Here is a 24,088-nt window from a genome sequence, read left to right on the forward strand (position 1 = left end):
CTGGAACTCACTCTGTAGACCAGGCTGGCCTCGAACTCAGAAATCCTCCTGCCTCTGCCTCCCGAGTGCTGGGATTAAAGGCGTGCGCCACCACGCCTGGCTCTTGTGGACTTTTTTAAAAAAAAAATTAATGTATGTGTATTCTGCTGCAAATACATCTACAGGCCAGAAGAGGGCATCAGATTCCCTTACAGATGGCTGTGAGCTACCATGATTGTTGGGAATTGAACTCAGAACCTCTGGAAGAGCAGCTAGTGCTTTTAACCAGTGAGCCATAAGTATGCTTTGCAAAGCTCTGACGGCTCTCTGGAGGTGTTAGTGGTAGTTGAAGATTAGTCCGGCTGGTGCCGTTGCTTTGGCCCACGAGAAGAGTTTCTAGTTTGTTACTTTGCCCACGTGGTTAAAGGTGATGCTGTTAGCAGGTAGATAGCTGGAGGAACATCTCAGTCAGGTGATGTGGTCCAAGGTTGGAGATGCAGACACCTTGATCACCTTCCAGAGAACTAAAGGGAAACCAGAGGAAAGGCTTGGAAAGATTTTCCTGAGATGGAAGTCAGGAAATGAAATACACTTTGCAAGGATAGCAAGTCAGGTTAAGTGGGAGCAAACAAAGAGCCAGCCGCTCTGAGAAGGGCCACTCACAGTGTTTGCTGAGGTGGGCAGGGAAACTGGGTTCTGCCCAGAATGAGCCTTGGGCAGGAAGACTGCCCTGTCTCTTCCAGCTAGCAAAGGAAGAAATAACCACATTGTATTATGGCGGCTCTGACTTTGTAGTCAGTTTAGTGGTTCTGTGTGGTCCCTAATATAGAATGTATGCCTTAGATAGGAGGAAATAGCTAGCCATACTTGCTGCTTAGTGGAAAGCTTTGGTTCGGTCAGAAAGGTGGCCTGTGCTGGTTCGTTTTTACGTAACCAGTGACAAGTAGTTTGAGGATTGTTCATTGAAAGGCCAGTGTTAGGGAGTTTTCAGCTGCCTTCATGAGAATTTGCTTCCTTTTTCAATTCCCCTTTGCCTTTGTGTGTGGTCACAGCCACCACTGATTAACCCACCATTAATTGGATATAGTAGAGCATAGTGAAGCAGAGTAAAGGCAGACGTTGATGAGATGTCATGTTGTTGAACCTAGAGCCACTGCGGTGTCTGCTATGGTGAGTTTCTTGTGTTATGTACGTGAAATTCCAGTAAGGACTGGGCTAATAGCGGATAAGAAGGATGGCTTTCTTTAATCAGATACTATCTATCCCTTTTAAGGCTTGCTTGAAGGATTTCTACAATATTGCAGAAATAAAATACATTATCTTTTCCTGTGAAAATTAGAGTGTGGTCCTTTCCCTTGTCTCAGCCACGTGAAGCCCCACGGCTTTGCCTGCTGCAGGCTTCTGCTTTGATGCCATCACCATCAGCAAGGCGGGGAGCCAGGGGGTTTGCGTGGAGCTTTAATGCCTCATTCTTGTCAACTAGCGTCCTAGTACTCCTCATAACTAAGATGTTCTCATAGTGATTTACACTAGATGATATGTCTTTTTCCTTCCCTTTATTAGGTTGGAGCAGGATGGATTGGAAAATGTAAGTCTCTGTTGGGTTTTGGATTGTGATGGACTTTTCCTTTTATAGCCTGTCTAGCCATTAGAGATGGATAAGGGTCTTGTCAAATGCCTAATCACTTGTATACTTAGGCAGACTTGAATACTTGGTCCAACTAAAGGTACTACAGCATGGGTATTATTCTGCGGGCCTCTTGTGCTTTTAAGGACCTATGCGATCCCTATAGTTTGCACTTGGTTTATCTTCCTCTCATAGTCAGACACTGTGCTTTGTTGACTTCTATCCCCCAATGGCTCTGGCTTCTCAAGTGCTTCTTGTTCTTTCATCAGATCAGTGAGTGGGAGAGAGAACTGCCTGAGAGATGGGAGGAGCTTGTTCTAGATGGACAGGCAGCTTCTCTAATTCTCTCATGTAATTCTCTTCTTTTTAGACTGTAAGATGTCAGGAGAGAGAGAAATCGAGAGGGAGAGGGGGAGAGAGAGAGAATATGAACACACACACACACACACACACACACACGGCTGCAGCTGAGCTGTGGGAATCCCCCCCCCAGTAGTGAATTAATTTGGCTTCATTCCTTTGATATTTCCTCTCTTAACCCTTCTGAGCTTCAAATACGGCAGTTGCTTTATAACACTGCAAAATGTGAAAAAGTCAGGATCTCAGCCTAGTTGTCTGTTGGTATCACAATTAATCATAGAATTAATTGAAGTGTTTGAAGACTGATATCATTGGAGGATATTGGTACACACATTGTAAATATATATATGATATATGCTTCAATGACTCCAGTCTAGTTAAACGCAAAGCGACTTGTATTTCTCAATTTGAGTGTCTTAATGATGCCCATTTAAAATATCAAGATACGTGTTGCAGTAACAGCTACACATGGACACTTTTACAGTAGGAAAAATCTAGAAACAGGCATCTTTTTCATATCTTTAAGATGTCTTAAATTGAATGGTCACCAATGTTTTGCCATCATGTTTAAATGTTATTACTAGGTAGTTATTCCTATGGATGTTTACAAAAGAAAACAGTGCTAACTCTCTAAGAGAACTCAAGAGCAGCAGTACTTGTTGTGCCCCTGAGTGGTTCTGGTGGGGCTGTGGGAATGGAGGACGAGCTGAGAATGGTGGCCATGGTGTACAGGGTTCGTGACAGAGATCTGTAATCTCTGCTTGCTGTCACTTCCAGCTCTCAGGCCACAGCAGCAGAGCTTTGTCCCTCCAGTCTTCATTGTAAACGGAGAGGGAAGCACCTCTGAGTGATGTGTGGTTGTAAGCTGAGCCTTTGGCGGGACCACAGGCCTTTAGGGTCAGCAAGAGACTCTGCCCTTAGTAGTTCCGGACAGAGTTAGGGAAGTTCTCTCTTCAGCTTCACATGTATTGTTTAAAGTTTATTTTAAATCTGATTTAGTTCTGTGTCATTTAACTTGGTGAGGGCTACTTACCCTGGGGAGTGGTGGGTCTCACTTCCGCACTTTCACCCATTTCTGTTCTGAGGCAGTGTTCCTGTTCTTTTACCTCAGTCTTTACCTGCAGACCTTTCTCTACAAACTGACATGTCTGCTAACGGGCATTTTAGAGACAAATGTATTCCTTTCTCTATGATTTTCCCTTATCTTGAAGATGGGCTCTTAAGCATCTTATGTTGCGTCTTTAAGGTCTGAGTTCAGTCTCACGTCTTCTTTCCATGACTAGTGCGCTGGGAGAGGACCCTTGGGGCCATCGTCAGAAAGCGGAATCAGCCCATGACTCCTGAGGCAGTGAGGGACAACTGGGAGAAGATCTGTGACTTCAGCAATGCCAGCAAGCCGCAGACCATTCAAGGTAGAGCCCTGAGCCATTTGGTGACAGGCTGTCTTCTTGCACAGTTCCATCTGTTTCTACTATGGTGAGGGCGACACATGGTGTTGGGAACATAGTTCCTGTTGTAGTAAGTATTTATTCTTAGTCAGGGGTTTCTACCCCACCTTTGATTATTTAGTTCCCTGAGAAAAGATACACACCTTTTGTATTTATAATAAGCCTTTAATGCACTGGAGCTGGGCAGATATCAACCCTCTAAGCTACTATACCTTCTTCTCTGCCAATAACCCCACGTTATAACTTGTCATGTTTCATCTGAGCAGATCTTAATTCCACTTGGCCAGCTCTCAGGGCCATGTTTTCAAGACTCTCCTACCCCATGGCATCTTCTCCCTCTGCCTTCTCTCCTCTCTCCTCCTGGTCCTCCTGAGACCCCAAGTTCTGGAATTGAAACCCCACCTACCTCTCTTCTGCCTAGCTATAGGCTGTCAGCATCTTTATTAAAACAACAATTTTACATTAAGAAGCAAGGTTACATGGCATCACCTTTTATATGAGAGAGGATTCTCTGGCCCCTGAGGGCAACCAGAGCCAGTATTTAACATTACAATACATAGCTACAGACCAGACCTCATCAACCAGGACCCTTCCTACTGAAGACAGTGTCGTTGCTCAGCCAGTTTGTTCAGCGATTCTTAATCCTGTGTGTTTGGTTGGTGTGGGTGGGGGGTGGATGGCTGAGGGGTGTGTGCTCATTTGTGCCACATGTACCTTCTCCCCAAATGCTGGTTGGTTTCAGAGTCTTACTTTCTAACCGTATGCTCTTTTTATTTTACATTTTCTTTTAATTGTGTGTGTGTGTTTATTTATGTGTGCTTATGCGTGGGTATGTAGATGTGAGTGTTCAGGAGAGGACATCCTGTATCGTGGTGCTGGAGTTATAGGTTGTGAACTCCCTAGGGTGGGTGCTAGGGACTGAACTCAGGCCCTTGTAAGAGCAGTCTGCACTCTTAACCTCTGAGCCATCTCTCCGGTCCCTGCCCACATTCTCTTAATCTGACGCAGTTTTTGCTGCTGCCCGAAAAGTGCCCTCATCTCTCATTTAGTTAGAGATGTGCATTGATTCAGCACATTGCTTTTGCTGGTCTCTCTTCTGTCTTCCTCCCCCTTTGTCACCTTCCCATTATTTTAGGTATTCTTTAGAAAAATTCAGACCCCCACCCCAAAATGATCAGCAAGATATTGTCAGAGACTCTGGGCTGTGTTGTTTATCTGTTAGGTGAATTCCTACCATGCAGACACCCAGGGGTAACTGCTCCTTACTGCTCTTGTTTTGGATGTACAGCTTATTAATTGAATGTTAAGTTCTTTTGATGCAGAGGCTCTTTTATGTGTATTTATTTTTTGTGATGCTGAGGGTGGAACTCGGGACCATGGGCATGCTGGGAAAGCTCTGTACACCCAGCACAGCCCGGTTTATGTAGGGAAAGCTCTGTACTGCCCAGCACAGCCTGGTTTATGTGGCATCCTTTTAAAAATACAGTATTTTAAATTAATTCTTTGAAAATGCTGTATATGTATGTAATGTATTGTGATAGTATTCACTACACCCCTTCATCTGGCTGCTCTCAGACCATCTTCTGTTCTCTTTTTTTAAATATTTATTTATTTACTTATTATATGTAAGTACACTGTAGATGTCTTCAGACACTCCAGAAGAGAGTATCAGATTTCATTACAGATAGTTATGAACCACCATGTGGTTGCTGGGATTTGAACTCAGGATCTTTGGAAGAGCAGCCGGTACTCTTAACCACTGAGCCATCTCACCAGCCCCCTTCTGTTCTCTTTCTCTTCCTTAGCCTCAACTTCATGCCCTCTTGGTTTTTAAATGACCCATGTATGTTAGGGAGCCGGGCAGTGAGGCTGTCCACTGGGGTGGGAGGCTCGGAAGTGTGCTTAGCTCTTGTCTAGCATATTGCAGCTTTCCTAACTCAGATCTTACAGTAAAGCTCGCTCTTATCTTTTTAATCGTAGAATCAACAAGTGGTATAGTCGAAGTTTTACATAAAGTAGATTCAGAAGGAATCTCACCAAACCGTACCAGTCACGCGGCACCTGCAGCCACGTCGGGATTCGTAAGTAGAAGTGCCTGCAGCTCACCTTTCTACTGTCTCTCCTTCTCTCCTTCCCTCCACCCCCGTAGCCTTTCTTTTGGAGGTAGTCATTCTGTAGTTTATTGTGGAGAAAATCAGTGGTGCAGCTGTCCAGATAACTCTATTCATCTTAGCAACTTTTCCTCTGAGATTTTGCTGGGCAGCACCATGTTCTGTGCTTTGATGGAGGACTGTCTTGCAAGGAGAGGCAGGCTTTGGGTATACAGCTCTCCTTAGTGTGCGAGTGTGGGAGCAGAAGGTACCAGCTCAGCTTCTGCTGTTGGCATTGCTAATAGACACAGAAGCTGAAAGCGGCCTCTGTTTTCAGGAGTGTAGTTTACATGCAGGCTTTGCGAGGCTTTCTCTGGGGTTATGATGAATCAGGGTAGTTGCTAGGTTGATGTGTTGCTACCCCACACCCTCCTTGCTATTTGAAAAGTAACCCAGGAAGATCCTGGGTGGGAGAGGGAGAAGAAAGCTATTACCTCTGCTGCTGCTGCTGAGTAGGACCTGAGGTGACGAGGTGTCTAGTGTTTCTGTGTGCTGTTGCTGTCACCTTCTCTATCTCTTCATGACTCACTTTAAATGCTTTTGAAATAGATTGAATTTTTAGACAAATTTGGATGGGGGTTGCACCAGTGCCTGGTGGGCAGTCTGCTACAGGTTCCTGGTCACGTTCCCCTTTCTCCTGCCAACCAGAGAGCATGGCCTCTATGCTGAAATGGAATTTAAACAATTCCAAAACATTTTAACAAATTATTCTTAACTTATTAATTAAAAGATAAACGGGTGGTTTATTGTGAACTATATAGATAGGATGTAGATAGAATGAACAAACAGAAGCTGAACATTGAAGTATAACTTTGTTTTATTGTTTTTCTTCAGTTTGACAAGTGTTTTTCTTCTTTGCCACCAGTAACCTTCCTTCAGTAACATTTTTTCTAAGTTTTTGGGAAAAGGTGTTTATTTTAATGGGATTCTTGAGTATGTGAATGAGTGGGTCTCTGTGTCTACATCTGTTTCTTGGGCCTGTTCCTTCTGTCTGTCTGTCCTGTCCTATTTTGATCTGTTAGTTTGTGTTATTTTTATCATATTTCACACACACACACACACACACACACACACACACACACACACACACACTTTATTATTCCTTAGAATCCTGTTTGTTTTCTAATGAGAGGCAGGAATTGTGTGGAGCCAAATGGGAGGGGAGGTAGGGAGGAACTGAGAGCGAAAACTGTAATCACAATATATTATCTGAGGAAAAAAAATCAATCTTCAATAAAAGGGGAAAAAACGAAGTGTGGTAGACAAGTGAAATATAATTTATTGCATACCTCCCTGGCTCCCCTGGTATTTTGTGATCTAGGAATCTGTCAATGTCAGAAGTCTGATTTTTAAGCCTGAGAATATTGTTAGCTTACAATTATGATTTGAAGTAGGGGCCAGCAGATGCTGCTGTGGAGGGTACTAATCTTCCTGTTTTTCTCTTAGGTTGGTGCTGTTGGCCATAAACTTCCTTCATTTTCGTCTTCGTATACGGAACTGCAGAGCATTATGTATGCCCTCGGAGTGGGAGCGTCAGTCAAAAATCCAAAGGATTTGAAGTTTGTTTATGAAGGCAGTGCTGACTTCTCCTGTTTGCCCACCTTTGGAGTCATTGTCGCTCAGAAGTCCATGATGAATGGAGGGCTGGCAGAGGTTCCTGGGCTGTCATTCAACTTTGCAAAGGTATGCCTCCCAGGAGCATTGTTTTATCCTGTTTATTTAAATGTTGTTGATAAACGTCACATCCCCTATGTACAACTACCTACATATGATTTTTACATAACATGAATACACATTGACTATGGTGGTTGGCTTAGGAATCATGATTTAGTATATATATATATTTTTTGATTTCTTTTTTCATGAATAAAAGAGGGGAGAGTTAGTTTCAAATTCCAAGAAGAGTATACCAATCGATAGTCCTGTAATCCTGGGATAATGCTGTTAATCCTCTCTCTCTAGCATGATTGTAAGTAACTAGGTTTAGGCCTCTGCGCACAGGAGGACTGAGCCAGAGAGTGACTATGTCTGGTTCACACCGTTCCTCAGTTTAAGGGCCTCAAACTGCCCGTGCTGGACACATATTCCCACATCCAACCGTGGAGCTGTTGGCAGTTGTTAGCTGCTGGGAGAAGGAGAGACAGTTTTCTCTGGGGATAGCCTGATAAATTAACCAGGCTTCTGTTGAAGACCACACATCCAAGTATGTGGGCAATTGGTCTTATTGGGCTTAAAGTAAAAGGACATGAAGTTGGGTGGGTAGGGAGTGAGAGGAGAATCTGGGAGGGGCCGGTGTACATGGATGGACATGATCAAAACTCATTGTATGAAATGCTCAAAAACTAAAGAAAAATCTTATGGGGCAAAAACAGAGTCTAAGCTGAAGTCCTTGTAATTGCCATAAGGATGCCTTCTCCCAACAGCCATGAGCAGATCGCTGGATCAGAGTTCTGGGCAGATTTCTGTCATGTTGAACTGATAACCCATTGCCAATGCCTCTCCTATTGCAGTAGATGGGAACTCATTTTCTTAGACTATTGGTAACATTGGAAGAAAGGGCCAGAAACCTGGGCTGGAGTTTTCTGATCTCTCTCCCATGTTATATGCTGAATAAGATGTTTACATTCTGTGACCAGGAGTGTCTTAGGGTTCTATTGTTGTGAAGAGATGCCACAACCACAGTGACTCTTATAGTAGCCTTATAAATGCTTATAAACTGGCTGACAGTTTCAGAGGTTTAGTCCATTATCATCATGGCAGGAAGCATGGCAGCGTGCAGGCTAGACATGGTGCTGGAGGAGCTGAGAATTCCACATCTTCATCCTAAGGCAGCTGAGAGAGACTGTGCCACACTGGGCATGGCTTGAGCATACGAGACCTTAGCCTGTCCCCACAGTGACAACATTTCCTCCAACAGAACTACACCTCCAAATAGTGCCATTTCCTATGGGCCACACATTAAAACACATGAAGCATATGGGGGCCATGCCTGTCAAACCACCATAAGACGTGACAGCCACCTGGAAGTCTGTCTCTCAGTTTCCCTGGCGTAGGGTGTCAGGCAGCATGGTACAGGGAGGGAGGCACTCCTTCATTTGTTTCCCACACCCTCGTTCCCCTCTTCTCTGCCTTCTGGGGTTGCAGGAAGACGGAAAGCTGCCCTGCTATGTAGGGTGGGGGCTTGGCCTGGGTATGCTCAGGAGTGCCTGCGTGTGCTGCTGCGCCACCCTGAGCTTAGGGTAGCTGTTTCCTCACAGCGTGCTTGGTTTCTATGCTTTGAGACATGCATGAAGGGAATGCTGACATTCATGTTTATGGATTGTGACATTAGTGGATATATTACAAGCATTTCCATGACCTTGGATATACTTGTAAGGTTTATCCTTGTGCTTTAGTTGAGTCATCTCTTTGTTTGTGTGTCTTGAAGTTACCGGCCCAGGCCCATTGGTTCATTTGTATCGAGCAGACACTTCCTGAATGCTCAGTATGTCCTGGGCATTATTATAAGCACTTGGAGCAGAGCCTAATCGAGTGATCCAATAAGGATCCCTGGGTCTTCTTTCCTCCAAAAGACCTGTTTGTCTTTGTGCTGGTGTGCTATTTATTTCTATATTGCACGATTAAGCAAAAACTACACTGAGCTAGGTCACATAGGAACTATGGGTAGTGAAATGTATCAGTGCTTAGTAGTACCCACAGGTAGAAACCAGTGCAAGAAAGTTTGTTAATAAAATTACGTTTGTTCTAACATAGGCTCTTCACGGGGAGCAGTACTTGGAGCTGTATAAGCCACTTCCTCGATCAGGTGAGCTTATGGGAATTGCCCAATACTCTGCTTTACTTTTCTGGTCAACCTGCCTGACCCTCTCATTGTGTTAAACTGACTCAGACCCACCCAACCCTACAACACTAGAACTTTCCATCTGTAACCTTCAAGTAGATGATGTTCAGTAGTAACTATTAGGTCTCCTATTTTTCTTCTATCAACAGTGTAATTTTTGGTTTAATACTCTGAGTTCATCTGTATTAACATACGTGCCGTTATGATTATATGTCAAGATATGGCTCCTGTGATTGTTTATCTTGATTTGCATAAAGCAAACTGAAAGATACACTTGTCATTTTTTTCCTATTCCATTTGAAGAGAAGAAAACCAACCTACCTAGTACTTTTTATTTTCTCAGAAGTAATTTGTTTACTAAAGTTTATCCTATCCTATCCTTCTCTATCCATCCATCCATCCATCCACTCATGCATCCATCCATTTATGCTTTCTGAGATAATATTTCGTGTAGCCTGGAGTGGCCTTTCAGCTTTTTCCCTAGCATGGATAATCTTGAATTTCTGATCCTTCTCCTCCTACTTTCTGATTACTGGGATTAAGGCTTGACCCACTACACCAGATTTATGTGGCACTGGGGATGGAGCCGAAGGGATGTTCATGGTATGCAACACCCTGCCGACTGAACTCTATCTCCAGATCCACATTTTTCTTTTAAAATATTAATTTAATTCCCCCTTTCATCTCTCTAGTCTCATCTAGCTACCCTCTTTTGAACTTCTCCCATGTACCCCCACTAGGAAGTTGGTAGCCTTTTTTCTTTGATTTTTGTCACGTACACACACACACACACACACACACACACACACAAAACTCACCAAGCTAGGCTTTGCTGCTTGTGTGTATATGGTTTCAGGGCTGACCACTTTTATTGGACAACCAATAAGGGGACTCATTCTTGGGAGAGGATAAGTCTCCTCCTTCATAGCCAGTAGTTGCTTATAGCTCTTTGTCTACGGGTGGTGGAACTCTATCAGTTTCCCTCCTTCTGTGTTAAAGCGTCAATTGATAGTGCTGTTGCTCTGGTCTTATGCATTCAGCCATAGGGAGGAGAGACTATTTCATAGGTGACTTCTTGAAATTCTGGCTCTTTCCATCTTTCTCTTTCCTCTTTCATGATGTTCCCCTGAGCCACAGGTGGAGGAGCTGTGCGTAGATGTTTCCATGGGGCTGGGCTTTCATGATCTTTGGATCTTGTGATGTAGATGTATTTGTTCAGGCTGGGATCCCCACCATCCATTGACCTGGGCATTGCCCCAGTTGTGGTTTTCTGTAATGATTTCCCTTTGCTTCTGTGATGAGGGGTGAAAGCTACACTTGCCGGTGGATATGAGGAGAAGATTGAGAACATAGACATTATGCTGGTCTAGCAAATGGCAGTAGTGATTTTCTAATGTCCACGACCTCACTGTCTCCCGGAAGCTGGTTACATTTCCAGTACCAGGAAGGATTTCCCTTGTGTTGCATGATCCTTAGTCTTAGACAGCTGTTGGTTGCCCCCCAACTGTGAGAGCCCTCATTACACCTTAAGCATGTCTTGCCGTGCTCCTGTTTCCATGGTTTATAGGTGTTGCATCTGGGTAGAACTATGTAATTGCTTACCTAGTTTGCATAGTCACAGAAGCTAGGATGCAGGAAACAGACTTTCAGGTTAGAGCCATATAAAAGCTTTCGGATCCTGGGTCCTAAGTGTGTGGTGTCTTTAGCAATAGGGTTTCACCTTTAACACCTGATGGGCAACCAAGGGCTACATCTGTAATCTGTGTTGTTTTGGGAGACTCTTAAACTATCCTGACTAACGATTCTTATGCCTAGTATTGGAGTTTTTGCTAGTTTATGATTCTTGTGGGAAGCACTGTCAGCCTAAGTAACTTAACTTCCTTAAAAAAAAGTGTGTGTGTGTGTACACAAGTAAGATGGTTAAACAAAGGAGGATCTGGTATCCTGTCACGTGTAATGTAGAGGTCAGCAAGTTGCTAGGCTTGCACCTTAGTTTTTTCTCAAACCTTGATATTTTACTGAAAGGTTGAGCTTTGTAACTGTTTTTAAAGTGTAATAGATTTGTTTCCATATATTGCAGAATACATTTCTAGTCTCTTTATTTAGTCTGAGACAATACCCAGTTTCTGGTGACTATAGGATACTTACCATTTCTATGGCATTAGATGCTTATTTTTCTTTAACCTGGCTGTGTTTGGAATTATCTGAGCAATTACATTACCTGCTATTTTAGTGAAATATAAATTCTGTACCCAAGCTCTAGATCTTGTGTGTCTGTGTGTGTGTATGGTGTCATTTTGTAGATGTCCTTGCATGTTTCATTTGTACCCAGCCTAGTGTGTTCATTTGGGGAACCGTTGTAAAAGTAAGTAGATGTGTATAGATATTCCCCTTAGGGAATTGATATGAAGAGAGAGTAGGTATATACTCCAAATGATTACAATTATACACTGATATGAATAGGAAGTCAAGGATAATACTTTTCTTTTCTTTTTTTTTTTAAAGATTGATTTATTTTTATTATATGTAAGTACACTGTAGCTGTCTTCAGACACTCCAGAAGAGGGAGTCAGATCTCATTACGGATGGTTGTAAGCCACCATGAGGTTGCTGGGATTTAAACTTCGGACCTTTGGAAGAGCAGTCGGGTGCTCTTACCCACTGAGCCATCTCACCAGCCCTAATACTTTTCTTGATTTCTTTTATTTCTTTAGCCTCAAGTTGTATTTCTTGTCAGTTCTTTGTCTTCAGTCATGTCTATGTGTTAGTTAGTTTAAAAATTACTCTTAGGTAATATGCATACTGAAAACTGAAGATACAAGTCAGGCATGATGGTACCTCTTTAATCCTCATGCTCTGGAGGTGGAGGCTTTCAGGGAAACTGAAAGCAGTTCTTGCTTTTCATTAAGGACCAGTGGGGGAGTGTAGTAAGATTTGAAAGTACAGAAAGACAGAGACTAGAAGGGTTGCCACAGGTCCTTGAACTTCAGGTAAGGAAGTTCAGACTCCATTCCGAAGGTACCAGGGGCTTTACAGAGGACTCATAAACAGACTGGTTTTGGGAAGCATCACCCTGTCGGCCTTTGTAACACTTTTATCATTTCCCACCTCCCACCAGTAGACACTTAGGAAGTCGTTTGGTTCTCTGTGAATCTGGAGTCTTCTCTTTCTGTTCATGGAGTTCCCACTCTTGTTGACCTTGTTTCTTCCTTACCTAGGTGTCCTCGGCCTCCCCCCCGCCCCCCAATTCCTGTTTGACTTGGGGCTTTCTCCTCTCTGCAGCCAGAGTGCTGAATCTGAGATGCAAATTCATTTGCTGTTTTCCTGTTAAATTCCTAAATAGCTATCCTTGGACTTTGGGATTAATTTAAAAAGTCCTGTCTCTGTAGGTCAAATATCAACAGGGATGTGCCATCTGTGAATCAAGGCTGACACTCATGTTGTGTGGCTTGGGGGCAGGGTGTTAATCCCAGTTGTGTCGAAAAAAGGGAAAGACAGGTTTTAAAAACTTAATGTTTTCTGACAGTTTTATACTTATATATAATACTTCCTGGTCACCCTTCCTCCCCTTTCTTCCTACCCTTCCCAACTGCCTGTGTGTCCCACAAGGTTCCACCAGTGCTGTTTGCCCTTGTGTTGGCTTTTGTTTTTTTCACATACAGAGTTTACCCAGTTAGTTAAAAGAGTTCAGAAAAAGAATACATAGAAAGTGTTTTACAGAAGCCATAGAGATTTGAGGAGGAATGGGGAAAGGGGACTGGTGCTTGCCCAGCATCCAGATGGCAATTAGACCTTCTAAGAGGAGGCACTATATTAGTTTTTCAAATTTTTGTAACAGAAATATTCATGTTTCAAAATTTAGCAATTTAAGTGTTCTATATATACAATTTCTTTTTTTAGTAGTTAGGGGCAAATATTTAAAACTATAATTTTTTAAACTTTGCTGAATCAAGTGGAAAACCTGATAAATTCTGTGGTGTCTTAACTTAATTATTTATCTTACTTCAATTTTAGGAGAATTAAAATGTGAAGCAGTTATTGCTGACATCCTGGATAAAGGCTCTGGTGTAGTGATTGTTATGGACGGTAAATTTTTAATTCTTATATAATGTTAGATTGATAGGCTTTTCATGTAACATTCAGAAGTTTGTATTCATTTTATAGTTTGTAAGAAGGCAAAGTAAGCAGTTTAAAGTTTCATGGGTTCTTTAAGAAAAATAAGGGAGGAGGGGCAATCGATTGGACAAAGAGGCTAGGGCAGGCGGGACATGTCGGTGGGTGAAACTGCGTAGCTCAGGCCCATGTGTGAGGCACGTGACCTTGGGCAAGTCCCGGGAAGAGTTCTGCCCGCGCAGCGCGCAGCTGGGCGTGTTCCTGATGCTCCTTTCTGTGTTAGCTGTCTGGAACTTGATTATTCACATTGCAGTTGGGCTTCTGGACTGTTGAACTTCTCATATGGTTTGAACACGGTAGCCACATTTTACCTGCAGTACGAAAGGGCTTATAGTAGTTTATAACAGTAGGAAAAAAGCTTATAGACGTTTTTAGGAAGTATTAAGTTAACAGAGTGCTAGTTATTAAACATAAACTGATGACACAGTTCAAAAACTTAAGCTTAAGGAGAAAAGAAGTGGAGGTGTTAAGTTTCCTACTGAGGACAGTGCTGGTTCTGTGGTGAATCCTGGAGACCATGCTGGTCCTCCTGGACGGATGTACCATGCGGCTGTAGCCCAGTAAATACAGTGTAAGTTGAAATACTGTTGATACAAAAATGCATTAAGCCGGGCGTGGTGGCGCACGCCTTTAATCCCAGCACTCGGGAGGCAGAGGCAGGCGGATTTCTGAGTTCGAGGCCAGCCTGGTCTACAAAGTGAGTTCCAGGACAGCCAGGACTATACAGAGAAACCCTGTCTCAAAAAAAAACAAAAAACAAAAAACAAAAAACAAAACAAAACAAAAAAAATGCATTAAAAGTCATGGATTGGTTGCACATGATAATTATCTCGGCACTCGGACGAACCTTTTTGTGTTAGGAACTCTTCTTTTCAGAGATTGAGTGGTGAACAAAGTGGGCAGGATAGCATTCTCTGGGCGCCTCCTACTCCGGTGGCTCTTCTGTCCCCATCCCTGGTCACTGGCTCTTTCGGTCCATGCTCTTCCTTGGTGCGGTGCGTTGACAGTACTTCAGAGTCTGAGTGTGGTAGCTCAGATTTTCCAGAGGAATTATTTGAAATGTTTGTGTCACATAAAAATCTGATATAGGTGGTAGTTGGGGGATTTAAGAGGTTAACCCCCCCCCCCCCACTGTTCACAGTGGAGGGATGGGGACCCTCTTGTTGCCTTCAGAGACTGGAGACAAACAGTGCAGTAGAGCTGTGCGAATCCTACCTCAGTGCAGTGCCCTCAGCTCTGCCTGCATTTTATTATTAAAACCATTAGAGGAATTGGCAAACCTGTCTTCATTACCTAGGCAGAGCTTTGTGTATTAATTAATTTTTCTCCTTTGCTTCTTTTGTAGTCCATTCTTATTCTGGGAAGGAACTTATATGCTATAATCAGTTCTCTGTCTTTGTTGTTGGCTCTGGGGGCTTTGGTGGAAAACGGACATCAGAAAAACTCAAAGTAAGATGTTTTAAAGATATATTTGTATATCTTTATGGGGCATGTTATAGCAGTTCATAAATGTGTTCAGTATATAATGCTTATATAATATAAGCCCTTGCATATCCTCACACATGGACTGTTGGTATGTACTGGGAATTTCAGACTCTTGGTGCGGATCATTTGACTTGTACCTGCTCTGCTGACCTGGCTGCACAAGCTGGTTCCTGACCATGGAAGATAATGACTTCCATTATCTCTTTTCTGTCTGTGTGTGTGTGTGCGTGCGCAGGTGTCTGAGGCAGACAGAAGTGGCAGACTCCTGGTCATGGTGGGTGCTGGAAACGGAACGTTAGTCCCTGCAAGAGCAGTACATACGCTATCTGCTGAGCTGTCTCTCCAGCACCACCCTCTTTTGATTTTCTTTTTTAAGATTTAATTCTATAGAGCAGGTTGACTTCAGACTTGCAGCCATTCTCCTGCCTCAGCTTCCCGGAATGAGCGGCCACACCCAGCATTCTTTGTTCTTCTATAAGACAGACTTACTAGTTGATGAATGAGTTTTCTTCTTTTTTTTTTTTTTTTTTTGGTTTTTCGAGACAGGGTTTCTCTGTGTAGCCTTGGCTGTCCTGGAACCCACTCTGTAGACCAGGCTGGCCTTGAACTCAGAGATCCGCCTGCCTCTGCCTCCCGAGTGCTGGGACTAAAGGCGTGCGCCCCCACACCTGGCAATGATGAATGAGTTTTCTGTGGTGACTTCCTCCCTTCCCTCCCCATCCCCTCCACTCTCCCGCTTACTGTAGAAGTAGCTTCTCCCCTTTTAAGGTTAGGGTTTTGGGATTTGTGGGATAAGTTTGATAATATCTTAGCTTGGCATTTCATAATGAAAAATTATCAACACTATAATTAGAAAAGCTGAATTTATTGTATAAAATTTATATAATAGTGACAATATTTTATTTCTATATACTAAAACATTGAAATATAGCTAACATTGAAAATATAGCTATTTGAATACAATATAGTGTAACTCTAATTACAGGGAAATCTGATATCTCTGGCCTTCACGTGTGCCTGCTTTCCTGTGTGCCCCCCCATAACTAATAATAAAAATTGAACTTTAAAAACTTGGTAAACTGGATTAGTTTGCTAAAATGGCAAATTAAGATATAAAAGTTGTTTTATTCTCAGAGTTGTCATCATCCTTTTATATAGGAAAACTATCTTTTGTCCTCTGTGACCTGAGAATGGTTCTGATAATGTTTCTTATAGTGAAAAGAATAATTTCAGGGAAATTATAATTTATAAAAAGCTAGAAGTTATGAAATTTTAAATGTCATATTCGTCAGTACATAAAACGTTAAAAAAACCCCTCTTTATCCAGTTTGTGAAGTTTATTGACACATGGCTGTTTATTGGATGTCACTTTTGCGAGAGAACCACATATATCTAAGTTGACCCACAGCGCTTTTTGATTTCAGGCAGCTGTAGCTGTACCAAATCGCCCTCCAGATGCTGTCCTGAGAGATGCCACCTCACTGAATCAGGTGAGAGGGGTAGTCCACCTGCCGATGATACTGATGTCAAAATCTGCACATCCTATACTTTTGTGTGTTTTTTAGTGGAGTCACTCAGGCATCTTATTCTAAGCAATGAAAAATTAAACACCAGGCTTTGATTTGTAGAGTAAGTTCTCGGAGGAGGGTCATCCTTTAGAGTGAAATGCAGAAGGGCTTGCAAGTAGTGATCAGCTTTGCAGAAAGGTGGTCTATGGATGCTCCCTCCTCTGGGATGAAGGGCTTCAGTTTGTCTGGGGAGAGCTTGAGAGGTAATGATAGAGTGTAGGTGAGGAGAGAGGCGAGGTACGTGAGAGGCGAAGCCAGATTTATGCTGGCGAGTAATGGAATACATTGTGCATGAGTAGATCCGTACCAAAAGTGGAAAACTTGGGCCATTAGTGCATGAACTTCTTGCTGGGTTTTATATGTGTATCAGTAACTTTTAGTTAATAAGCAAATGGCAACTGTTTTGCTTTAGCCCTACAAAGGTCACTTCTCAGATCCGCTGTTTAAATGTCCATAGGAGAGTTTTCTCATTGGCCGCTACTTGAATGTACAAGTAAAACAAATGTTTCATGGAAAATAAAGATTTCTATGCAGTGATCCATGGAAAAGACCAAACAGTAAACAGCTTTCAATGCCAGGAGTTGTGTTTGAGAATGAGAGACAAACTAGTCTCACCAGATACATGTCTAATGCTAGTTATCCTGTTAGGATTTCAGTTTCTATTAAGTAGGTTGTACTTTTTGTTAAAATATAATTGTTTATATTTTACAAAATGTTTATGTGCTAAACTGAAAACAGTTATGACATCAAAACAGGTCTTCTTTTGGGGGGACCCTTTTAGATTTAGGTCATATCTTCCTTGGGGATAAAAAGTTGAAACTGTCACAGATGCTTGGTAGGACTATCTGGGTCACTTTCATGACTATCAGAAGATGATAATTTTCAATAAGTATCCCTGGGATGGATCCTGGTCAAATTTTTGGATTTTCAAGATGAAGAAAATAATCTCCAGGTCCTGAAAGACAATGGTGAAGTAACTTTCCACAGAAGATAATTAGATAGGCATCGGATTCCTCCAGAGCAGGAAAGAAATGGGGCACCATTCTCAAGAAATAGATGTTTGTCCTTCTAAAAGAACATCCCACACGGAGGAGCTTCACCTACGTAAGAGGTGACTAAGGAGCACTGATAAGCGGCTGGAAGTAGCCAAGTATAAACCGATGCCCAGGCCAGAGACTGGAGGGGCAGAGGTGACACCCAGTGTCAGATTCTGAGAAAGTACAAGCGATGCGTCCCAGTAGGGGCTAAGAAAGGGGTGCAGATAGGAGGTGAAAGGTAGAAAGGAAGACTAAGCACAAGCTAGGGATAAGCTGAGAAACTGAGGAAGGAAAAGAAAAGTGAAAAAGAAATTGAAGTGGGCTGGAGAGATGGCTCAGGGGTTAAGAGCACTGGCTGCTCTCCAGAGGTCCCAGGTTTAATTCCCAGCACCTCTGTATATGGCAGCTCACAGCCGTCTGTAACTCCAGTACCAGGGCATCCAATACACCTTCTTCTGGCCTTTGTGGGCCATACATACAGCCAAAGTACTCACAGACATACATACAATAAAAAGAAATAAATCCAAGAAAAAAGGAAAGCGAAAGCAAGGGCCAGAGCTGAAAGGAGAGAGTATTAGGAGAAGACAGGCGCTGGCTGGAGAGCTCTGTCATCCGCAGCGAGCCAGCCTGCTTACCTCCGTGCAGCTGATGGCTTGGCTTCCAGGAGTGCTAGGTTGGAGCTGGTACATTCTTTCCCCATAGCAAAGCTCCGTTGGCTACCCCCCAATAGAGGGCGTCTTAGGAGAGCTGTAGGGAAGTGCTTTACTTTGAGAAGGAGGTTTAGCTTTTTGTATCTTGCAAGACCTCAAATTCCTCCTTGGAGCCTTTTGTTTTCCACGCAGCTCTTATAGGATATTTTTGTTTGATCCTGTTCTCCAAGAGGACTTTGTTGGGCTTCTGGCTGCAGTCCTGTGTGTTTCCAGTCCTGTGTGTGGAGCAGGCCTGGAAATCTAATCAAGTACTAATCAAAGACTCTATTGATTTACATTGTTGCTAAAGTCTTGCTAAAAGCTTTAGAAATTGCGAATGTTCACTGAGGCAATACCCATGAGTTTTATCTCATTTAATTTCTCCTGTTGTTCTTTGAAAGTGAGCCCTCTTAGTCTCTTAATTTATTTATTTTTCTCAAGAAAAAGAACTCAAGGTTCTCCTTGGTGAGGAAACTTGTGCATCACTGATAGCGCTGGATGTGGACCCAGGCCCCATCACAGCCTATTATGTAGTGTTTGTCTGACAACTTCCCTCTGTGGCCCTGGAGATGTGTCTTTTTTTCATTGTATACATAATAGCTCATATTTTTCTAGTGTTTACTGTTTGTATACTGCGTTTGAAAATAGCAATTTAATTTTCTAACACACGGAATTTTGTATTTAGAAGAACATACTACAGGAAGGAATACTGAGCCATTGAGAGGTGAAACTTTTCTCAGAATGAGACTTGTTAAGGAGAAGATCTTGAGGCAGACCGGACATTGACTGTAACACACACACTCTGCCTGCTGAAGTTCTTCCCCTTGCCCTGGAGAGCACTCTAGTTTGAAAACTGCACAGTTTAAATACAGGAAAGGATGAAGGCTTTCCCTGTTGTTACCTGCATTTTTCTGCTAATCTTGCCTGACCTATGTAAATTAGTGTGAAAATCTGAGCTTTGCATCCACTGAGTCAGACTGGCAGGCTATTTGGTTCACTTTCCTGCCTTGGCATATTCCAGATTAAGTGTGGCAGAGAGATGAAAGTTTGTGAGAAGTTTTTGATGTTTATCTGCCAGTATTATAGACTTCAAATTAAAAAAAAAAATAAGGAAATTGGCATAGATTTTGATTGGCCAAACAAGACTTTAAACCTTTCCCTATTCACATAGAGTTTCCCTTAGGCAGTGGTGTGTAATTCTTGCCTTCTTTTCTTATTACCTTATTCCTCCCTCTACTGATTTCAGCAAAAGACTTTATTAAAGCTTAAGGGAATCACAGGTAATCTTGTTTTTTAAAATGAGTTGTCTTTTAGACCACATCCTAGGTTTGTGTACAGTGTGTTTTAATCGGTAGCTGGCCACGCTCCCTGTCGTACACTTAGTGCTTCCTCAGCAAACACTGAGGCCCGTGTACTTCCTCTGCAGGCCGCTCTGTACCGCCTCAGCGGAGACTGGAACCCTTTACACATTGACCCGGACTTTGCAAGTGTTGCCGGTGAGTTGTAAGTGATGCGAGTCACCGAAAAACCTTAGCTAAGTTACTAACTCTCCATTTAAAGAAAGCCTTCCTCAGGACTGGTGATTTGAATAGCATTTAAAAGATAGCTCTCATATTTATTCAGAGGCTATAGAAAAGTGGCAAGTATTCAGAAAACACTATATGGGTCTCTTGAAATCGAGATGGTGGAGCGAAGCCTCTGCTGCTGGAGTCAGGGTGTGGCTCCGGGGAAGAAGGGTGTGCGCATCATGAAGAGGTCATTAGGGAGGAACACGACTTCTAGGAAAGGCTAGAAAGGTGATGCAGTCACCCACATGGTTTGTTTCAAACAAAATGAAATGAAATAATTCTTTGTGTTCCTAGCTTTTAGTATGTTTATTTCGTGGTTTTCAAAAATATTTTTTTGCTGTTTTTGCTTTAATTTTTCCCTAGGAAGTACTATTTACAGATTTTTTTTTTTTTTTTTGCGGTACAGTCTCAATATTTAGCCAGGCTGGCCTTGAACTTAGGGAGTTCCACCTACCTCTGTGACCTTGGTGTTGTGATAAAAGGTGGTACCATATCTCTTGGCATGTTCTGTTTCTTAATACATAGCATAGTTCATAATTCATTCAATTATAGTTTAAAAGACATTAAAATACTGAATTAAATATATATGTATGTATATACACACACACAGACACACACAGACACATATATATATATATATATATATATATACACCACTTTTCATCTATAAAAATGATCTAACTTTTCTTAGGTTTTGAGAAGCCCATATTACACGGACTATGTACCTTTGGATTTTCCGCAAGGCATGTTTTACAGCAGTTTGCAGATAATGATGTATCAAGATTCAAGGCGATTAAGGTATATATGTGTCTTGCATATTTTTGAGGGATGGGCTTTCTCTATGTAGCAGTGGCTGCCCTGGAATTTGCTCTGTAGACCAGGTTGGCCTCAAACTTCAGAGACACTCCTGGCTCTGTCTCCTGAGATTGAAGGTGTGTGTCACCACCTCCGGGCCTCAGCATGTGTATATTTGAAGCTCAACATCTGCCTTAGCAAAAGGTGACAGGAGGCTCCTTTGAACTCTCAGAACGGCGCTGCCTGGACCTAAAGTGTTTCTAGTTCTGTGCTGCTGAGTTGATTTCAAGATTTTACTGTGTGCTCACTTTGTTAGTGACAAAGGAAAATGTCTGTCTCCACCTAACAATATTTTTGTCTAGGCCAAAAGATGTATACCTGAAAGCCATGTCAAATAGCTTAAAAATATTTATTAGTTTATCCACAGTGCAAGAGTGAAGATCTATTTTCTGATGCCTGGCCCTTAGTCACACTCATTATTTTCATGGTTTTCATTTAACACAATTACTTTCTTTAATTCAGTAATCCATGTATAGATAGATTCACACAGTGACATTAAGGATCCTGCTTTAAAACTTTGCTCTGCGCACTCACCGGGGCCTTGAGCCCGGATTAACTAGTACTAGTTGAGTTTAAGTTGTTCTGGTGACTGCCGGAGTCACTACCTTGTAGGATTATGGTTTGTCTCGAGCAAAAGCTTCTTACTGATGCGGCCTTTTCCTTTTCTTTTTCCCAATGCTGAAAATTGAACTTAGGCTTCACATATGCTAGGCGAGCGAGCTCTCTGCCAGGGAGCTATGTTCCCAGCCCTGAGTCTCTTGTTCTGAGAGAAAAGAACTAGCTATGTGTGTGTGCACAGGGCTCTCAGTGTCCGTCCCTTATGAATTTTCTGTATTTTTGGTATCTTCTATGAAGCTTAATATATTTAAATCTCTAATATTTTCCTTTTATGCTGACCTCAGAAATTTCCCTTACAAGTAGAAGAGCTTCTTTTTAAAAACATCTTTAACGCAAAAATTCTTATTTTAATATTTTAATAGGTTCGTTTTGCCAAACCAGTGTATCCAGGACAGACTCTACAAACTGAGATGTGGAAGGAAGGAAACAGAATTCATTTTCAAACCAAGGTATGAATCAGAGTTGGACGTATGTATGTGCCTCGTGACCTCCTCACCACACCATCATAGAGTTGGCTATGTGTGCTGTGGAATCTCCTCACCACACACCGACAACTAACTGTTCTCTGCTAGCGTTTTTGTGGTTAGTAATAGGACTCTTTGAGAGACACTTGGGAGTACTTTTAAAGTTAATGCTGACTTTTCGTTGAGACAGATTCCACATGTACTTTTTACATTTTATTTCTCTCACTAATGAAAGATCTTGCAGCTTCACTCCAGAGAATCAGAACAGCAGTTTATCTAGTCTAACAGGAAAGGTCTTCTAACCAAATTTTTGCCGAGTTATAGGAACAGCTATTTGTGTGCTAGAGAACAGTGGCGTTGTAGCCTTTAGTTTTTTTTCCTGGACAGAAACCATGTGCTCTTGATACCACAAAAATCTATAAACTAACATCTTGTATCCTAGAGCCTGGGCCTAATGAATGGCTGACAAGCCAATAAGCCCATGTGTCGACTTAAGTAACATTGAGGGAGACCTAGTGATGCTCCAGACAAGCACTAAAGGGTCATCCAACATTGTTCCATTACCAGCAGTGTGAAGAACAACCTTGTTGTCACAGCTCAGCAGCTGATAGCCTTCTGTTGGTTCCTCTGTATTGTGTGGTGCAGGCGTGAGTACTCCAACAGCGGCGTTAAGCTTTTATTTATGGAGATTCTGTAAACACTGTTGTTTGCAGTAGCAACTTTCAATAACAACTATACTGTTGAAATATAGAAAACCTAGGCTACTAGAAAGTCCTGACATTGGTGATGACTTGCTGATGGCCACACAGACAGCTCTTTAGCAGGCACACAAATGCAGCCCTGTGTGGCTCCATAGCCCCAATCTCAGGGCTTCTTCTCATGCACTGTTTGGTCCTCGGGGAACTGGTCAGTTGGCAGAATTCTGCTTTAGTATTAATGCCTTCCTGCTGCCGCCAACATTTTTATGCATTAGGGATACCATTTGTTTTATTTTGCAAATTTCTTCTGTGTTATGGCCTCAGTGTAAGTTCTGTCTTATCTTCAGGGGCAATCTCTCAGACTTTTTTCTTTTTTTTAATTTAAACAGAATCTTAGTCTGTAGCCCAGGCTACCCTGTTAGAACTTGTGATCCTCCTGCCTCTGCCTTCAATGTGGTGGTATTGCACACACGCACCACCAAGGCCAGCTCATGTAGGACCTCAGACTCTATTCATGTTCCCACTTACACCCTGGCTTCCTCTCAAAACGGACTGCACTTGAAACCTTTGCTTCCCGGTCAACTCTCAGATGTCTGTGGTGGAGCCAGGGTACTAGGGATGGGGATTAGGGATTGAACCCTGGGTGTTGCCGAGGTAGCTAACTACTGCATACCCCAAGCTGTAGAGTTGAGAATAGTATTTGAAAATGAACATGCACAGTCAGTCAGGCTGGGAATGCAGTTTAGTGACAGAGCATCTGTTGTTCACTAGGCACCGTGAAGGAAGGCAGGCAGGCAGACAAAAGAGCAGGAACTCCAAAAGTCCTGGACCACGGCACCACATGCTCTGTTGGAGGGTTTTATTCCCATGCAGTCCCGGCAGGAGCAGAACATGTGCAGTTTCTGTGGACTTAAAGAGCAGAGGAATAACGCCCAAATGTAAGGCGGTCTTTCCATTTTAGATGACTGGAAAATGCTCTCTCTCCTCAGTGCACTTGCTCCTTCCCCAGTAATTACAGGGCTATAGCGACTCCTACCTTGACGCCCTCCTCTCTACTGTATTTTAGGAAACATTTTAAGCAAACATTTCAGAACTCTATGCTCATGTGCTTACAAAAAAGCAATTTGCTCAAAGTGCATTTGGTGTTTTCATTAATCGTGCCTGTGCCTTTCTCTGTATTTAATTTTTTTTTTTTAAAGAAAAATTGTTGGGAAGGTATTTCCCCCTCCTTTCAAGTATGAAGAGAAGTAAGGAGTCAGGGAAATTAGTTAAAATCAAAGTTGCTACCTTAACTTTTAGAAACTTACTGTCTATATTGTAACTCCTTTTTCCTTTGGAGACAGTGTCTTATTACAGTACAGTGTGTACAGAAACATGCCATCTTAGTCCAGGCTGGCCCTGAACTTGGAGTTTGCTTGCTTTGGCCTTTCGGGCACTAGGATTACAAGCCTTGGCTTCCAGTATTATTTTTATGTGAGAATAGTCCTTGGAATGGTACGGAATACAGGATTCAGACTGAGATCTTCTT

General features: G+C 42.5%; 1 protein-coding gene across 1 annotated transcript in view; it reads left to right on the plus strand.

The window, feature by feature from the left end:
* The window catches only part of Hsd17b4 (hydroxysteroid 17-beta dehydrogenase 4), a 73,794-nt gene that overhangs the window by 34,570 nt on the left and 15,136 nt on the right, over window positions 1-24,088 (plus strand). Inside the window, exons 10-20 of the mRNA XM_021150170.2 lie at window positions 1,543-1,567; window positions 3,250-3,378; window positions 5,395-5,495; window positions 7,011-7,247; window positions 9,318-9,369; window positions 13,420-13,491; window positions 14,924-15,027; window positions 16,488-16,553; window positions 19,784-19,853; window positions 20,617-20,723; window positions 21,761-21,847. Of these exons, the coding sequence (XP_021005829.1) occupies window positions 1,543-1,567; window positions 3,250-3,378; window positions 5,395-5,495; window positions 7,011-7,247; window positions 9,318-9,369; window positions 13,420-13,491; window positions 14,924-15,027; window positions 16,488-16,553; window positions 19,784-19,853; window positions 20,617-20,723; window positions 21,761-21,847 (1,050 nt within the window). The remainder of the gene's footprint in view (window positions 1-1,542; window positions 1,568-3,249; window positions 3,379-5,394; window positions 5,496-7,010; window positions 7,248-9,317; window positions 9,370-13,419; window positions 13,492-14,923; window positions 15,028-16,487; window positions 16,554-19,783; window positions 19,854-20,616; window positions 20,724-21,760; window positions 21,848-24,088) is intronic.

This window comes from Mus caroli, chromosome 18 (assembly GCF_900094665.2).
Source record: "Mus caroli chromosome 18, CAROLI_EIJ_v1.1, whole genome shotgun sequence".
In the NCBI taxonomy this organism is placed as follows: Eukaryota; Metazoa; Chordata; class Mammalia; order Rodentia; family Muridae; genus Mus; species Mus caroli.